The sequence below is a fragment of the Diorhabda carinulata genome, chromosome 6, assembly GCF_026250575.1.
Source record: "Diorhabda carinulata isolate Delta chromosome 6, icDioCari1.1, whole genome shotgun sequence".
NCBI lineage: Eukaryota > Metazoa > Arthropoda > Insecta > Coleoptera > Chrysomelidae > Diorhabda > Diorhabda carinulata.
Window position 1 is genome coordinate 683,304 of NC_079465.1, and position 15,461 is coordinate 698,764.

Here is a 15,461-nt window from a genome sequence, read left to right on the forward strand (position 1 = left end):
ACTCGATGAAAATCAAACCAATAACAATTTTGATCAAGTTCAATTGAATTTACTGTCGAAAATCCAGCGTCTAGAGTTGTTACGATCGTATATATCAAAAGTACGTTCGCTAACATATAGACGGCGCTGCTAGCATCAAATTCGTATGATTTCCGGTTAGTCTTAACCTTCAAAATAGGCGTGTATAGATTTGACAGCTGTCTTATTATTAATTTATAGGTTATAGCAATTTTTGTCGGTTTATTCGGACTTTACTCGATGAAAATCAAACAAATAACAATTTTGATCAAGTTCAATTGAATTTACTGTCGAAAATCCAGCGTCTAGAGTTGTTTCGATCGTTTGATTGGTGCATTTTAGATCGTATATATCAAAAGTACGTTCGCTGACATATAAACGGCGCTGCTAGCATCAAATTCGTATGATTTCCGGTCAGTCGTAACCTTCAAAATAGGCGTGTATTAATTTGACAGCTGTCTTACTATTAATTTATAGGTTATAGCAATTTTTGTCGGTTTATTCGGACTTTACTCGATGAAAATCAAACCAATAACAATTTTGATCAAGTTCAATTGAATTTACTGTCGAAAATCCAGCGTCTAAAGTTGTTTCGATCGTATATATCAAAAGTACGTTCGCTAACATATAGACGGCGCTGCTAGCATCAAATTCGTATGATTTCCGGTCAGTCGTAACCTTCAAAATAGGCGTGTATTAATTTGACAGCTGTCTTACTATTAATTTATAGGTTATAGCAATTTTTGTTAGTTTATTCGGACTTTACTCGATGAAAATCAAACCAATAACAATTTTGATCAAGTTCAATTGAATTTACTGTCGAAAATCCAGCGTCTAAAGTTGTTTCGATCGTATATATCAAAAGTACGTTTGCTGACGTATAGACGGCGCTGCTAGCATCAAATTCGCATGATTTCCGGTTAGTCTTAACCTTCAAAATAGGCGTGTATAGATTTGACAGCTGTCTTATTATTAATTTATAGGTTATAGCAATTTTTGTCGGTTTATTCGGACTTTACTCGATGAAAATCAAACCAATAACAATTTTGATCAAGTTCAATTGAATTTACTGTCGAAAATCCAGCGTCTAGAGTTGTTTCGATCGTTTGATTGGTGCATTTTAGATCGTATATATCAAAAGTACGTTCGCTGACATATAAACGGCGCTGCTAGCATCAAATTCGTATGATTTCCGGTCAGTCGTAACCTTCAAAATAGGCGTGTATTAATTTGACAGCTGTCTTACTATTAATTTATAGGTTATAGCAATTTTTGTCGGTTTATTCGGACTTTACTCGATGAAAATCAAACCAATAACAATTTTGATCAAGTTCAATTGAATTTACTGTCGAAAATCCAGCGTCTAAAGTTGTTTCGATCGTATATATCAAAAGTACGTTCGCTAACATATAGACGGCGCTGCTAGCATCAAATTCGTATGATTTCCGGTCAGTCGTAACCTTCAAAATAGGCGTGTATTAATTTGACAGCTGTCTTACTATTAATTTATAGGTTATAGCAATTTTTGTTAGTTTATTCGGACTTTACTCGATGAAAATCAAACCAATAACAATTTTGATCAAGTTCAATTGAATTTACTGTCGAAAATCCAGCGTCTAAAGTTGTTTCGATCGTATATATCAAAAGTACGTTCGCTGACGTATAGACGGCGCTGCTAGCATCAAATTCGCATGATTTCCGGTTAGTCTTAACCTTCAAAATAGGCGTGTATTAATTTGACAGCTGTCTTACTATTAATTTATAGGTTATAGCAATTTTTGTTAGTTTATTCGGACTTTACTCGATGAAAATCAAACCAATAACAATTTTGATCAAGTTCAATTGAATTTACTGTCGAAAATCCAGCGTCTAAAGTTGTTTCGATCGTATATATCAAAAGTACGTTTGCTGACGTATAGACGGCGCTGCTAGCATCAAATTCGCATGATTTCCGGTTAGTCTTAACCTTCAAAATAGGCGTGTATAGATTTGACAGCTGTCTTATTATTAATTTATAGGTTATAGCAATTTTTGTCGGTTTATTCGGACTTTACTCGATGAAAATCAAACCAATAACAATTTTGATCAAGTTCAATTGAATTTACTGTCGAAAATCCAGCGTCTAGAGTTGTTTCGATCGTTTGATTGGTGCATTTTAGATCGTATATATCAAAAGTACGTTCGCTGACATATAAACGGCGCTGCTAGCATCAAATTCGTATGATTTCCGGTCAGTCGTAACCTTCAAAATAGGCGTGTATTAATTTGACAGCTGTCTTACTATTAATTTATAGGTTATAGCAATTTTTGTCGGTTTATTCGGACTTTACTCGATGAAAATCAAACCAATAACAATTTTGATCAAGTTCAATTGAATTTACTGTCGAAAATCCAGCGTCTAGAGTTGTTTCGATCGTATATATCAAAAGTACGTTCGCTGACGTATAGACGGCGCTGCTAGCATCAAATTCGTATGATTTCCGGTCAGTCGTAACCTTCAAAATAGGCGTGTATTAATTTGACAGCTGTCTTACTATTAATTTATAGGTTATAGCAATTTTTGTTAGTTTATTCGGACTTTACTCGATGAAAATCAAACCAATAACAATTTTGATCAAGTTCAATTGAATTTACTGTCGAAAATCCAGCGTCTAGAGTTGTTACGATCGTATATATCAAAAGTACGTTCGCTAACATATAGACGGCGCTGCTAGCATCAAATTCGTATGATTTCCGGTCAGCCTTAACCTTCAAAATTGGCGTGTATTAATTTGACAGCTGTCTTATTATTTTTAGGTTATAGTTGGAGTTTATTAATTCAGTTTAGCGGCATTTCACAGAGACACAGAGTGTCTCTCGTATTTATTAAATTTTTCTTGATTTTTTTTATCGCGATCACGACTTTTTATTTTTGAAAATACAGATACGTGTGTTGTAATAATAAATCGTATGATTCAAACTGTTTTATTCGTGTTACGAAAATAATTTTTTTTAACAAATAAATTTGAAAACTTTAATTGTCAGTTGTGACTAAATCTGGTCGATATGATGGTTGATGTGTTGATTATTCGCGAATTTTGACGGATTTTTTTTGTTCAGTAATATGGGACAAAACAGGAGATTGTTGGAGATGCGCGTTAGATCGTCTTCGGCTACGGAATCTTCGAAACCCGCTGCTAATGCTCAGCCGGTTACTACGTCGTCTATAACCAAGGCGACTACAACACCGATTATCACAGCTCACAGTAAGTATTCGATTTTGTGAAAATTTTTAATTACACTACTCGGATTTTGTTCAAAAATGCGTCGGAAAAAATACAATATTTGAGTATTCAGGCGCACCAACAATGTTTATGTCAATATTGACGTGATCGCGGCTTTAGGGATCGAAAAAACTGTTTTTGTTTTGTTGGAAACTCGAAAAATTCCATCTGTGAAAATATCCAAACGTCCTAATGAATTTCTAATGAAACCAAGCGAGCTTTTGATCAGCATTAAGCGATTCCAATACTGTTTTATAAGATTAATAAGGTAATAATCTACATCGACTACCTGAAGATCGATAAAAAATTGTATAGGAACTTCTAGAAACGTCGTTATTTCTTCTAGAAGAATTGGAAAGACCTAAAACATGCTAAAATAGCACCAGAAACTTCTAGAAATGTCGAATTTCGCCCTGGAAGAATTGGAAAGACTTAGAACCTTCGAAAATAGCCAAAAATATTCTTCAGAATCTTCTAGAAGCGTCGAATTTCGTCCTGGAAGAATTGGAAAGACTTAGAACCTTCGAAAATAGCCAAAAATATTCTTCAGAATCTTCTAGAAGCGTCGAATTTCGTCCTGGAAGAATTGGAAAGACTTAGAACCTTCGAAAATAGCCAAAAATATTCTTCAGAATCTTCTAGAAGCGTCGAATTTCGTCCTGGAAGAATTGGAAAGACTTAGAACCTTCGAAAATAGCCAAAAATATTCTTCAGAATCTTCTAGAAGCGTCGAATTTCGTCCTGGAAGAATTGGAAAGACTTAGAACCTTCGAAAATAACAAAAACATTCTTCAGAATCTTATAGAAGCGTCGAATTTCGTCCTGGAAGAATTGGAAAGACTTAGAACCTTCGAAAATAACAAAAACATTCTTCAGAATCTTATAGAAGCGTCGAATTTCGTCCTGGAAGAATTGGAAAGACTTAAAACCTTCGAAAATAGCAAAAACATTCTCCAGAATCTTCTAGAAGCGTCGAATTTCGTCCTGGAAGAATTGGAAACACTTAGAACCTTCGAAAATAGCAAAAACATTCTCCAGAATCTTCTAGAAGCGTCGAATTTCGTCCTGGAAGAATTGGAAAGACTTAGAACCCTCGAAAGTAGCAAAAACATTCTTCAGAATATTCTAGAAGCGTCGAATTTCGTCCTGGAAGAATTGGAAACACTTTGAACCTTCGAAAATAGCAAAAACATTCTTCAGAATTTTCTAGAAGCGTCGAATTTCGTCCTGGAAGAATTGGAAAGACTTAGAACCCTCGAAAGTAGCAAAAATATTCTTCAGAATATTCTAGAAGCGTCGAATTTCGTCCTGGGAGAATTGGAAAGACTTAGAACCTTCCAAAAAATCACGAAGCATTCTCCAGAAACTTCTAGAAACGTCGATCCTTGATCTAGAAGATTCGAACGAATCTATGACGTTCAAGGGAATTTAAATTGCATAAAACATTATCCAGATGCATGTATTTGGAGTAAAAGATAATTGTTGATAAATAAATGGTTGTTATTTGGAAAAAACTACAAAATTTTCGTGGTGTTTGAATTCGATACTAATTTCTGATCATCTCGTATAAATTTTTCGAAAAATTTTGTTAATTCAACTTTAATATCGTAATAATCAATTTGTTGTAAAAAAATCCCACTAATTACTAAACGTATACCACCCGTATAATAATATAATAAGTTTCGCGTCGTACCCTGTACATAGGTGTTAACAAGACCTTGAAATTCATATTATTTTTATTGTTATATAATGACATATAATTCTTATCATACTGTATAGAACGTAATTATACACATTCCCTATAAATTCTCTTAATATATGTAAAATTATACGAAATAATATTTTTTTCTTTTATTATTAACAATTTTTTTCATTCGATATACACCTGTAAATATAAAACATTTAATAAATTCTTTCTTCTCGTGGCATCGATCTAGTTTCTAATCGAACTCGACACACAAAAAATTCCGTATTAAATTGGTGAATCGACCGAAATATAAAGTAAACAGATTTATTAAACAACAACGATATAATTAGTAACTAATTAGATGTTTACAATAAACAGGAAGACCATTGCCAACCGGTTTTGGTAGGGTCTCACCAGTATACCGAATGACAGACAACTACGTCATATATCCGGAATGCGATAGCGCCGTTGCCACGCTTCGCACAATACCACATAATATTTGAATAAATGTGATTTATGATTGTGTCGCCATCTTTTGTTGATATTTGAAACTTTATTTATTGTTACTGTTTACGATGGAAATCTACTCGTGACATGACACATCAGAAAAGTGATTGTGTTCGTTATCTGTTTACGTAAAAATAGTAAAACTGATTAAATAGTATCGAGAAACATTCTTTAAACTCTTATCTGTTTACTTACATTCGCGTCTTTGGCGCCGACTTGGAATAATAATCTACAGGGTGTATATTCAACAAAAAAATTGTTTTATCAAAAATTTCTCAATTTTTTTCACCACGAATTTCAAAAAAAATATCAACGCAATAAAAATTTGTGCGTTTTGCTAAAATTTGAAATTAATCGAACCTTCTGGAAATATGGAACATTGAGGTTATGTTGAACGAAAACCAAAAATATTTTGTCAATAATTTTACAGTCAATCTATATCAATTTGACAACTGTCTAAATATTTACGAATCTGTCAACTATCGACTGACGTTTTAATATACGAGGTACATCTAAAAAGTAACATATTTACATCTACATATCCACCACCTCATTTTAAACTTATATTGTGGAATCAACTTTTACATCTCTCTGTGGTTCCTGAATAGAACCAACGAGTGACAGGTAGACAATTTCATGAAAATCATTGCAATATACACAAAACAACAAAAAGCTGATACGAACTAATGGGGATTATACAAAAAGCTGATACGAACTAATGGGGATTATACAAAACGAACAAATGTTTGTCATTTGTCACTCGCGATCTCCATCTTGTGTTTCAATTGTCATTTGTCAACTAACATATGCTCTATGTCAATAATCTTGTATATTATGTGCTCTGTGTCACTAATATTGTGTTCTATGTTATTTAAAATGTATCTTGCGTGCTATTATTAAAGTTGGAATGCAGAAGCAGGTTTCAGAAATGCGATCCAATAAAAACGGTCTGTTATACCGGTATAATTTAAATTAAACAGTCAATTTGGCAGAAACTACTTGATGACGTCACAAGGATATATAAATTTTACAAATTTGCCAGTACTGAGAGTCTATGAGTGCTATTATGTATTCTGTGCCATCATCTGTCATTACATTGTGTTCTGTGTTATCCATGGTCCATTTATAGCGCTATTATGTGTTCTGTAATATCTCCATTCATTCATATTGTGTTTTATGTTAATCATGATTCATTATCTGTCATACATATCATGCTCTGTGATATCTATGTTCCATTTTAAGTACCAAAAAACATTCTTATCGTGTCTGTGTTATCTATGATCCTTCTCGAACGTTATTATGCGTTCTGTATCATAATCAGTCCTTCATCTCGTGATTTGTGTTGTCTATGATCTATTCGAGTGCCATTATGCATTCTATGTCATAATCTGTCATTCATATCGTGATTTGTGTTGTCTATGATCAATCTTGAACGCCATTATGTATTCTGTGTCATTCATATCGTGATTTGTGTTGTCTATGATCTATTCTGAGTGCCATTATGCATTCTATGTCATAATCTGTCATTAATATCGCGATTTGTGTTGTCTACGATCCATCTTGAGTGCTATTATGTATTCTGTGGTACTCATCTCGTAATTTGTGTTGTCTATGATCCATTTTGACATCCATTATGTATTCTGTGTCATTCATCTCGTGATTTGTGTTGTCTATGATCCAAGCGGAGTGCCATTATGCATTCTGTATCATATCTAGTCATTTATATTATATTTTATGCGGTCAGTGATTCATTATCTGTCATAAATCTTATGCCCCGTGCTATATATGATCCATTCTGAATACCAAAATGCGTTATTTGTCCACAACAGACATTTAATTGTATTCTATGTTATCTTTGATCCGTTTTTAGTACCGTTATGCGTTCCGTGTCATCATCTGTCATTCATATTATGTTCTGTGCCTTCTAAATCATTTTCAGTCTTGGGTGTTAGCTTATAAGTGTGTTTTTCTCTATAAGTGTATTGTTGGTGTTATTTTTGAGAAAGGATATTTATTTTAGGTCTCAATTGATCGTTTTTGCCTTTATAATATACAATAATCTTGCAAGTTTCAATTTAATTACGGTTTTCGTCATAATATAAGTTAGTTCGGAACATAACCTCAAGAAGTTTTTATAGTATTTTCGTTTACATCATATAAGGATGAAAATCAGCTGATTTAACATCAAGAAAGACCCAAAACGATTAACCTTTTTTATTTTTTTCGGTTTAATTCGTATAGGTCGCGAAAGATGTGACAGCATGCCATCTAGAACGAGCGAAGGTACCCATTTGCCCCACTGGAAACCGTACCTAGCGCCGTATCGCTCCTACCTATCCCGCAGTCCCCCCGTGGCTAGTTCGGTGAGTCCTCCAAGTATAGGATGCTCGACGGATTCGACCGGATCCACGTATAGCATATCGGACGAAACGACGGAATTGATGTGCGTGGAATGTTCAGATACCGGAAGATACAACAACAATACTCTAACACCGGAAGAAGCCATAGCCGAAGAAGATTGCCCCGAAACGTCGCGAAATTCCACCAATAACGGATACGTCGATATGGCGTGTCGTAACGATATAAACTCCCCAGCTACTAGTGTGAGTAGCATAGTTTCCGGCACGCCGTCCACCGATATCCGTTTCTCCGATTATCCCTTGGAGAAGGTCTGCTCGTATCTGATTTGCGACGAAGACGACGCCAGACCGGCCAGGGCTTATTCCTTCGGATCGAAACCCGAAACTTCCAAAACTAAAAAACACGTGGATTTATCAGGTGCGATTTATATACCGGTGGATGGAAATTTGAAATTTTTATTTGTTATTTTGTGTTGTGTCTACAGATAGTGCTAGAGTTCGAGCGTTCAGTATGGGTTCTAATGCTAAAAAATGGCCTAGCAGGATTTTGCATCCCCATCATCATCCGAGTTTGAAATCCACCAGCGCTCCGCTTTTGAGTAACACGAGGAGTCACAGTTCTCACAGTTCCAGTGATCGAATGGACGATCTGATGGAGTTGGATTTCTCCAAAGGTGCCAATAACGCTTATGCAGGTAAATATCCATTATTTTTATCATAAATTTGATATATTTTTCAATTTTTTATTGAAATTTCTCCCGTTGCTTTTAGGGAGTTCGAACTAGATTTAAATTTTATATTTTCCAATAATTTTAGTAATTAAATTAAACATGGCAACGTAGTATCATTACAATAATTTATTTTCATCATTTCCCACTAAAAAAATTTGATTTTTTCGTAGTTCTGGTCTATTTTTGATTTTTCTGCTTACAGATTAGACCACTGAGAATATTTTTCTAAAATATGAATCTCAGTTTTTTCATTATTTCAGACTGTATGATTTTTTAAATGAAACTTTTAATTTCAATACTAAATTCGAGATGAAAAATTGTTTTGATGGAAAAACGGATTTCGTAAAACTATTTTTCGCGTTCAAAAACATTTTTGACGTTTGTTTCTCTTTTACTGTATGTAAATTAAATGGTTTTTGCCATATTTGTGTTAATAAAAATGAAATAAAAAAATATTTTCAATAATCTTCGAAATACAATTAAACGTGGCATCGTAGCTTTGTTAATTTGATCTATTTTTCTATTGCCCCCACAATGTTTCAATTTTGACCTTTAATTTTGTTTACTCTAACTTTACAGCACTGTAATTCAGAAATGCGTAGTTCTGGTACATTCCTAATTTTTTTAGTTATAAATTGATCCCTTTAGAGCATTTCTCTATGATAGTAACTCAATATTTTTATTAGTACGTTTTTTAAATAAGACCATGTTTTTTTTTACTGCGCCAAAAAATCTTTTCTAAAAAAATTTCGTCGTTTTTATTTCATCCGTTTTATTGACATTCGAATAATTTATGTTTGTCCTTTCTTCGTATTCCAATAAACTAATTTTATGGCATACAACGAAGAGTTATATTTTCTTGAGAATCTTTGAAATATAATTAAATAAGGCAACGCAGCATCGTTAAATTGATTCACTGGAACTGCATTTTGGGGTCTACAATATGAGCTTAGTATCTCCATTAATTTCTAAATGATATTTTATTGTTTGTTTTCAAAAAAAAAAATAATTTATGTCATTTTCAATGGTTTTTTTTATTTACGTTCAAAATATATTGAATATTTTCTATTGTAGACTACCACCATCTTATAAACAAACATGAATTCGATTTATCATGCTAATAATTATTGTTTTGACAAGTGACAGTTCTATTAATTGTTCTATTCCCTATATTTCCATAGAAATACATACAACTGTTAGATCTAATGCGATGTCAAATATTATTTTCATAAATATATATGACATATGACAGTTTTATCAGTTTTTTTTATTCTGCATGAGCATTTCCATAGAATTAATTAAAAATATTAGATCTATGGTTCTAATAAATACTGTTTTCTTATACAGAATCGAAAACTCTTGACAAATGACAGTTTTAATGATTATTCTATACTAAATAGAGTTATACCATAGAAATACATAAAAATATTGAATCTGTGGTGAAATCAAATATTGTTTTCATAATTATATGTGACAAATGACAGTTTTTATCAATTTTTCCATTCTAAATGGAGTATATCCATAGAAATACATAAAAATATTAGATCTATGATGCTAATAAATATTATTTTCTAATAAAGAAGCGAAAAAACTTTGACAAATGACAGTTTTGTTGATATTTCTATCCTAAATAGAGTTATACCATAGAAATACATAAAAATATTGAATCTGTGGTGATATCAAATATTGTTTTCATAATTATATGTGACAAATGACAGTTTTTATTAATTTTTCTATTCTAAATGGAGTATATCCATAGAAATACATAAAAATATTAGATCTATGATGCTAATAAATATTATTTTCTAATAAAGAAGCGAAAAAACTTTGACAAATGACAGTTTTGTTGATATTTCTATCCTAAATAGAGTTATACCATAGAAATACATAAAAATATTGAATCTGTGGTGAAATCAAATATTGTTTTCATAATTATATGTGACAAATGACAGTTTTTATCAATTTTTCCATTCTAAATGGAGTATATCCATAGAAATACATAAAAATATTAGATCTATGATGCTAATAAATATTATTTTCTAATAAAGAAGCGTAAAAACTTTGACAAATGACAGTTTTGTTGATATTTCTATCCTAAATAGAGTTATACCATAGAAATACATAAAAATATTGAATCTGTGGTGAAATCAAATATTGTTTTCCTAATTATATGTGACAAATGATAGTTTTTATTAATTTTTCTATTCTAAATGGAGTATATCCATAGAAATACATAAAAATATTAGATCTATGATGCTAATAAATATGATTTTCTAATAAAGAAGCGAAAAAACTTTGACAAATGACAGTTTTGTTGATATTTCTATCCTAAATAGAGTTATACCATAGAAATACATAAAAATATTGAATATGTGGTGAAATCAAATATTGTTTTCATAATTATATGTGACAAATGACAGTTTTTATTAATTTTTCTATTCTAAATGGAGTATATCCATAGAAATACATAAAAATATTAGATCTATGATGCTAATAAATATGATTTTCTAATAAAGAAGCGAAAAAACTTTGACAAATGACAGTTTTGTTAATATTTCTATCCTAAATAGAGTTATACCATAGAAATACATAAAAATATTGAATCTGTGGTGATATCAAATATTGTTTTCATAATTATATGTGACAAATGACAGTTTTTATTAATTTTTCTATTCTAAATGGAGTATATCCATAGAAATACATAAAAATATTAGATCTATGATGCTAATAAATATGATTTTCTAATAAAGAAGCGAAAAAACTTTGACAAATGACAGTTTTGTTAATATTTCTATCCTAAATAGAGTTATACCATAGAAATACATAAAAATATTGAATCTGTGGTGATATCAAATATTGTTTTCATAATTATATGTGACAAATGACAGTTTTTATTAATTTTTCTATTCTAAATGGAGTATATCCATAGAAATACATAAAAATATTAGATCTATGGTAATTGTACTTCTTATTTATATAAACATACGTGACGAAATTTGACAAATGACAGTTTTATTGACAAAGAGTACTATCGTAGCGAAATGTGGTATATATATCTATGGTTTTAGGTAATAATCACGTCAAAGGACATAGAAATACATAAAAAAATATGTACGTGAATATTATCCTATAAAGATGTTTTCTCCATTAACTCTATTTAAGTTCCTATTAACGAAACTACAATTTTTTTCGATGAAAACATTTTAAATATCTTTCGAAAACATCCTAAAAGGAAAAAAAAAAATCGACAAATTATATTCGATATTTATTACCAGGTCCTAAACCCAATACAACTGCCAATAATGGTTACGTCGAGATGAAACTCGGTGTGGAGATAGCGCCGAAACATCGCGATGTATCTCCGTACGTGGACATGTCCGGTTCGGCTTATATGGATATGAGCGGCAGCTCCCCTTCGTTAAGACCCGAACAGGAGTATAATTCTTTCGTCGACATCAGCAGACAATACAAGTTACCATCGAACAACAACTACGTCGTCATGGACGCTAGGTATACATTAAAAACAAACAAACACTTCCGATGATTACCAAAATTTAATTATTTTTTTTTTCAGAAGGAACCGAATAAATTCCGCCACGTCACCGACGTCCAATTCCGATTACTTCGACATGTCGAGCGGCGCGAACAATTCGCGTAGATCGGAACGCGGATCTTCGTTTTCTTCTCAACTGTCCAACGCTTCCTCGCCACGCAACAACGATTACCTTCCGATGTCGTTCTCCCCCCAGGACAACCCTCGAACTACCCCCGAAGGTTACGTCGAAATGTCGATGGGAAAGAAACATCAACGCCAAGGGAGTTTGGACGGTTGTCAATCGTCGGGACACAACGACGATTATTTAAACATGTCGGTGGTGCCGAAGAAGAAACCCACGAAAAATCAAACTTCCCAACCGATTTCCATCCTACCGACCGCCGTTCAAACCTCGAAGAATTCCTCGATGTCGTTTTTGGGTAGGAAATCATCCACCGGTACCCCGCCCAAGATGCATTTACCGCTGTCGTCTTGGTCGCCTTCGTCGCTATATTCGAGTTTGCCTCGCACAAGGGCTCGAAAGGATTCCAAAGATAGTTCGAGTTCGAGCGTAACGACGCCGAGCAGTTCCAGCACCATATTTCCGTTGAGTCTCAATAGTCCGAGTTCGCCTTTGAAGGCGAACAAACCGGAAACGCCATCTTCGAAAATAACCGCCTCCATATTGAACATGTACAAATCGACCAGCAAACCGACGCCGTCCGAAGATTACGCCGTCATGGATTACGAAACTAACCGAAACGAAAAGAATAAAGAAAATACGGATTACGTTAATTTTTCGCCGGTTTGCGATAGATTGGTGATGAGCAACTCGATGGATCCGAAGGATAAGCTCGATAGGAACGCGAGGAAGGAACGTTCCTCGGGGGATTACGCCGTAATGCAACCGGTCACCGGTAGGGTTAGAGATCATTCGGATAGAAGGGATAGTTTGGATACTACTCCTTTGATAGGACACCTTTCCATGATTGGTATCAAGGAGAGTCAATCCATGTGTTTCCAACCTATCAAGGAAGATCTCGCTTCGTCTCCGGTTAACGAAGTATCTAGAAGAACTAGCGGTGAGTAAATATTTCGAAATGATCATTTGAAATGGCATCGAAAACCTTAGAATCACACATTTTTGTTTACACCCGGTATACTATCTGGAATTCTTTTATATATATATATATAATCATTTTAATCAATTTTTATAAAACGATTTTTAATTTTTACATTTTTCTTCGACCCCTGTATATTATTTCAGATTATAATGAATTACAATATTGCTGAATTCCAATTTTTTGAATCAACTGACTTTTATATGAAAAATTATTGAAAGGCTTCGCGATTTTTTTTCTACAATGAAAAAAATCAAGTTTTGAATTTTTTATGTTCCAAGTTTTTTTTTTTAATTTCAAAATTTGATAAATTTTTATGCATATAACTTTCTTTTTGCCACCCGTATATTAAATTTGACTTGTATACTAAATTACACCGTTGCCGAATTTCACATAATTTAAAAAAAAATTATATTTAATTTTTCTGTAATCGCTTTGTTATTACTTTTTCGTTGACACCTGTATATTTTCACAAATTGCAATATTGCCAAATTGAATTGAACAATTACTAATATCAACTGGTTTTTATGAGAAAATTTAATGAAAGTTTTGACGAATTTCTTTTCTACACTGAAAAAAATCAAGTTTTGAATTTTTTATGTTCCAAGTTTTTTTTAAAATCTTCAAATTTAATCAATTTTTATACATATAACTTTCTTTTCGCCACCCGTATACTAAATTTGACTTGTATACTAATTTACACCGTTGCCGAATTTCATATAATTTAAAAAAAAATTATATTTAATTTTTCTATAATCGCTTTGTTATTACTTTTTCGTTGACACCTGTATATTTTCACAAATTGCAATATTGCCAAATTGAATTGAACAATTACTAATATCAACTGGTTTTTATGAGAAAATTTAATGAATGTTTTGACGAATTTCTTTTCTACACTGAAAAAAATCAAGTTTTGAATTTTTTATGTTCCAAGTTTTTTTTAAAATCTTCAAATTTAATCAATTTTTATACATATAACTTTCTTTTTGCCACCCGTATACTAAATTTGACTTGTATACTAATTTACACCGTTGCCGAATTTCATATAATTTAAAAAAAAATTATATTTAATTTTTCTGTAATCGCTTTGTTATTACTTTTTCGTTGACACCTGTATATTTTCACAAATTGCAATATTGCCAAATTGAATTGAACAATTACTAATATCAACTGGTTTTTATGAGAAAATTTAATGAAAGTTTTGACGAATTTCTTTTCTACACTGAAAAAAATCAAGTTTTGAATTTTTTATGTTCCAAGTTTTTTTTAAAATCTTCAAATTTAATCAATTTTTATACATATAACTTTCTTTTCGCCACCCGTATACTAAATTTGACTTGTATACTAAATTACAACGTTGCCGAATTTCACATAATTTATTAAAAAATTATATTTAATTTTTCTATAATCGCTTTGTTATTACTTTTTCGTTGACACCTGTATATTTTCACAAATTGCAATATTGCCAAATTGAATTGAACAATTACTAATATCAACTGGTTTTTATGAGAAAATTTAATGAAAGTTTTGACGAATTTCTTTTCTACATTGAAAAAAATCAAGTTTTGAATTTTTTATGTTCCAAGTTTTTTTTAAAATCTTCAAATTTAATCAATTTTTATACATATAACTTTCTTTTTGCCACCCGTATACTAAATTTGACTTGTATACTAATTTACACCGTTGCCGAATTTCATATAATTTAAAAAAAAATTATATTTAATTTTTCTGTAATCGCTTTGTTATTACTTTTTCGTTGACACCTGTATATTTTCACAAATTGCAATATTGCCAAATTGAATTGAACAATTACTAATATCAACTGGTTTTTATGAGAAAATTTAATGAAAGTTTTGACGAATTTCTTTTCTACACTGAAAAAAATCAAGTTTTGAATTTTTTATGTTCCAAGTTTTTTTTAAAATCTTCAAATTTAATCAATTTTTATACATATAACTTTCTTTTCGCCACCCGTATACTAAATTTGACTTGTATACTAAATTACAACGTTGCCGAATTTCACATAATTTATTAAAAAATTATATTTAATTTTTCTATAATCGCTTTGTTATTACTTTTTCGTTGACACCTGTATATTTTCACAAATTGCAATATTGCCAAATTGAATTGAACAATTACTAATATCAACTGGTTTTTATGAGAAAATTTAATGAAAGTTTTGACGAATTTCTTTTCTACATTGAAAAAAATCAAGTTTTGAATTTTTTATGTTCCAAGT

At 31.7% G+C, this 15,461-nt stretch overlaps 1 protein-coding gene across 2 annotated transcripts in view; it reads left to right on the forward strand.

Moving 5' to 3' along the window:
• LOC130895741 (insulin receptor substrate 1) overlaps positions 1–15,461 on the forward strand; it is a 40,400-nt gene that overhangs the window by 13,902 nt on the left and 11,037 nt on the right. The window contains exons 4-8 of one of the 2 annotated variants that reach the window (XM_057803269.1): positions 3,118–3,263; positions 7,717–8,253; positions 8,321–8,530; positions 11,842–12,076; positions 12,141–13,183. In XM_057803269.1, the coding sequence (XP_057659252.1) occupies positions 3,118–3,263; positions 7,717–8,253; positions 8,321–8,530; positions 11,842–12,076; positions 12,141–13,183 (2,171 nt within the window). The remainder of the gene's footprint in view (positions 1–3,117; positions 3,264–7,716; positions 8,254–8,320; positions 8,531–11,841; positions 12,077–12,140; positions 13,184–15,461) is intronic. The other variant, XM_057803270.1, reaches the window with a different exon arrangement.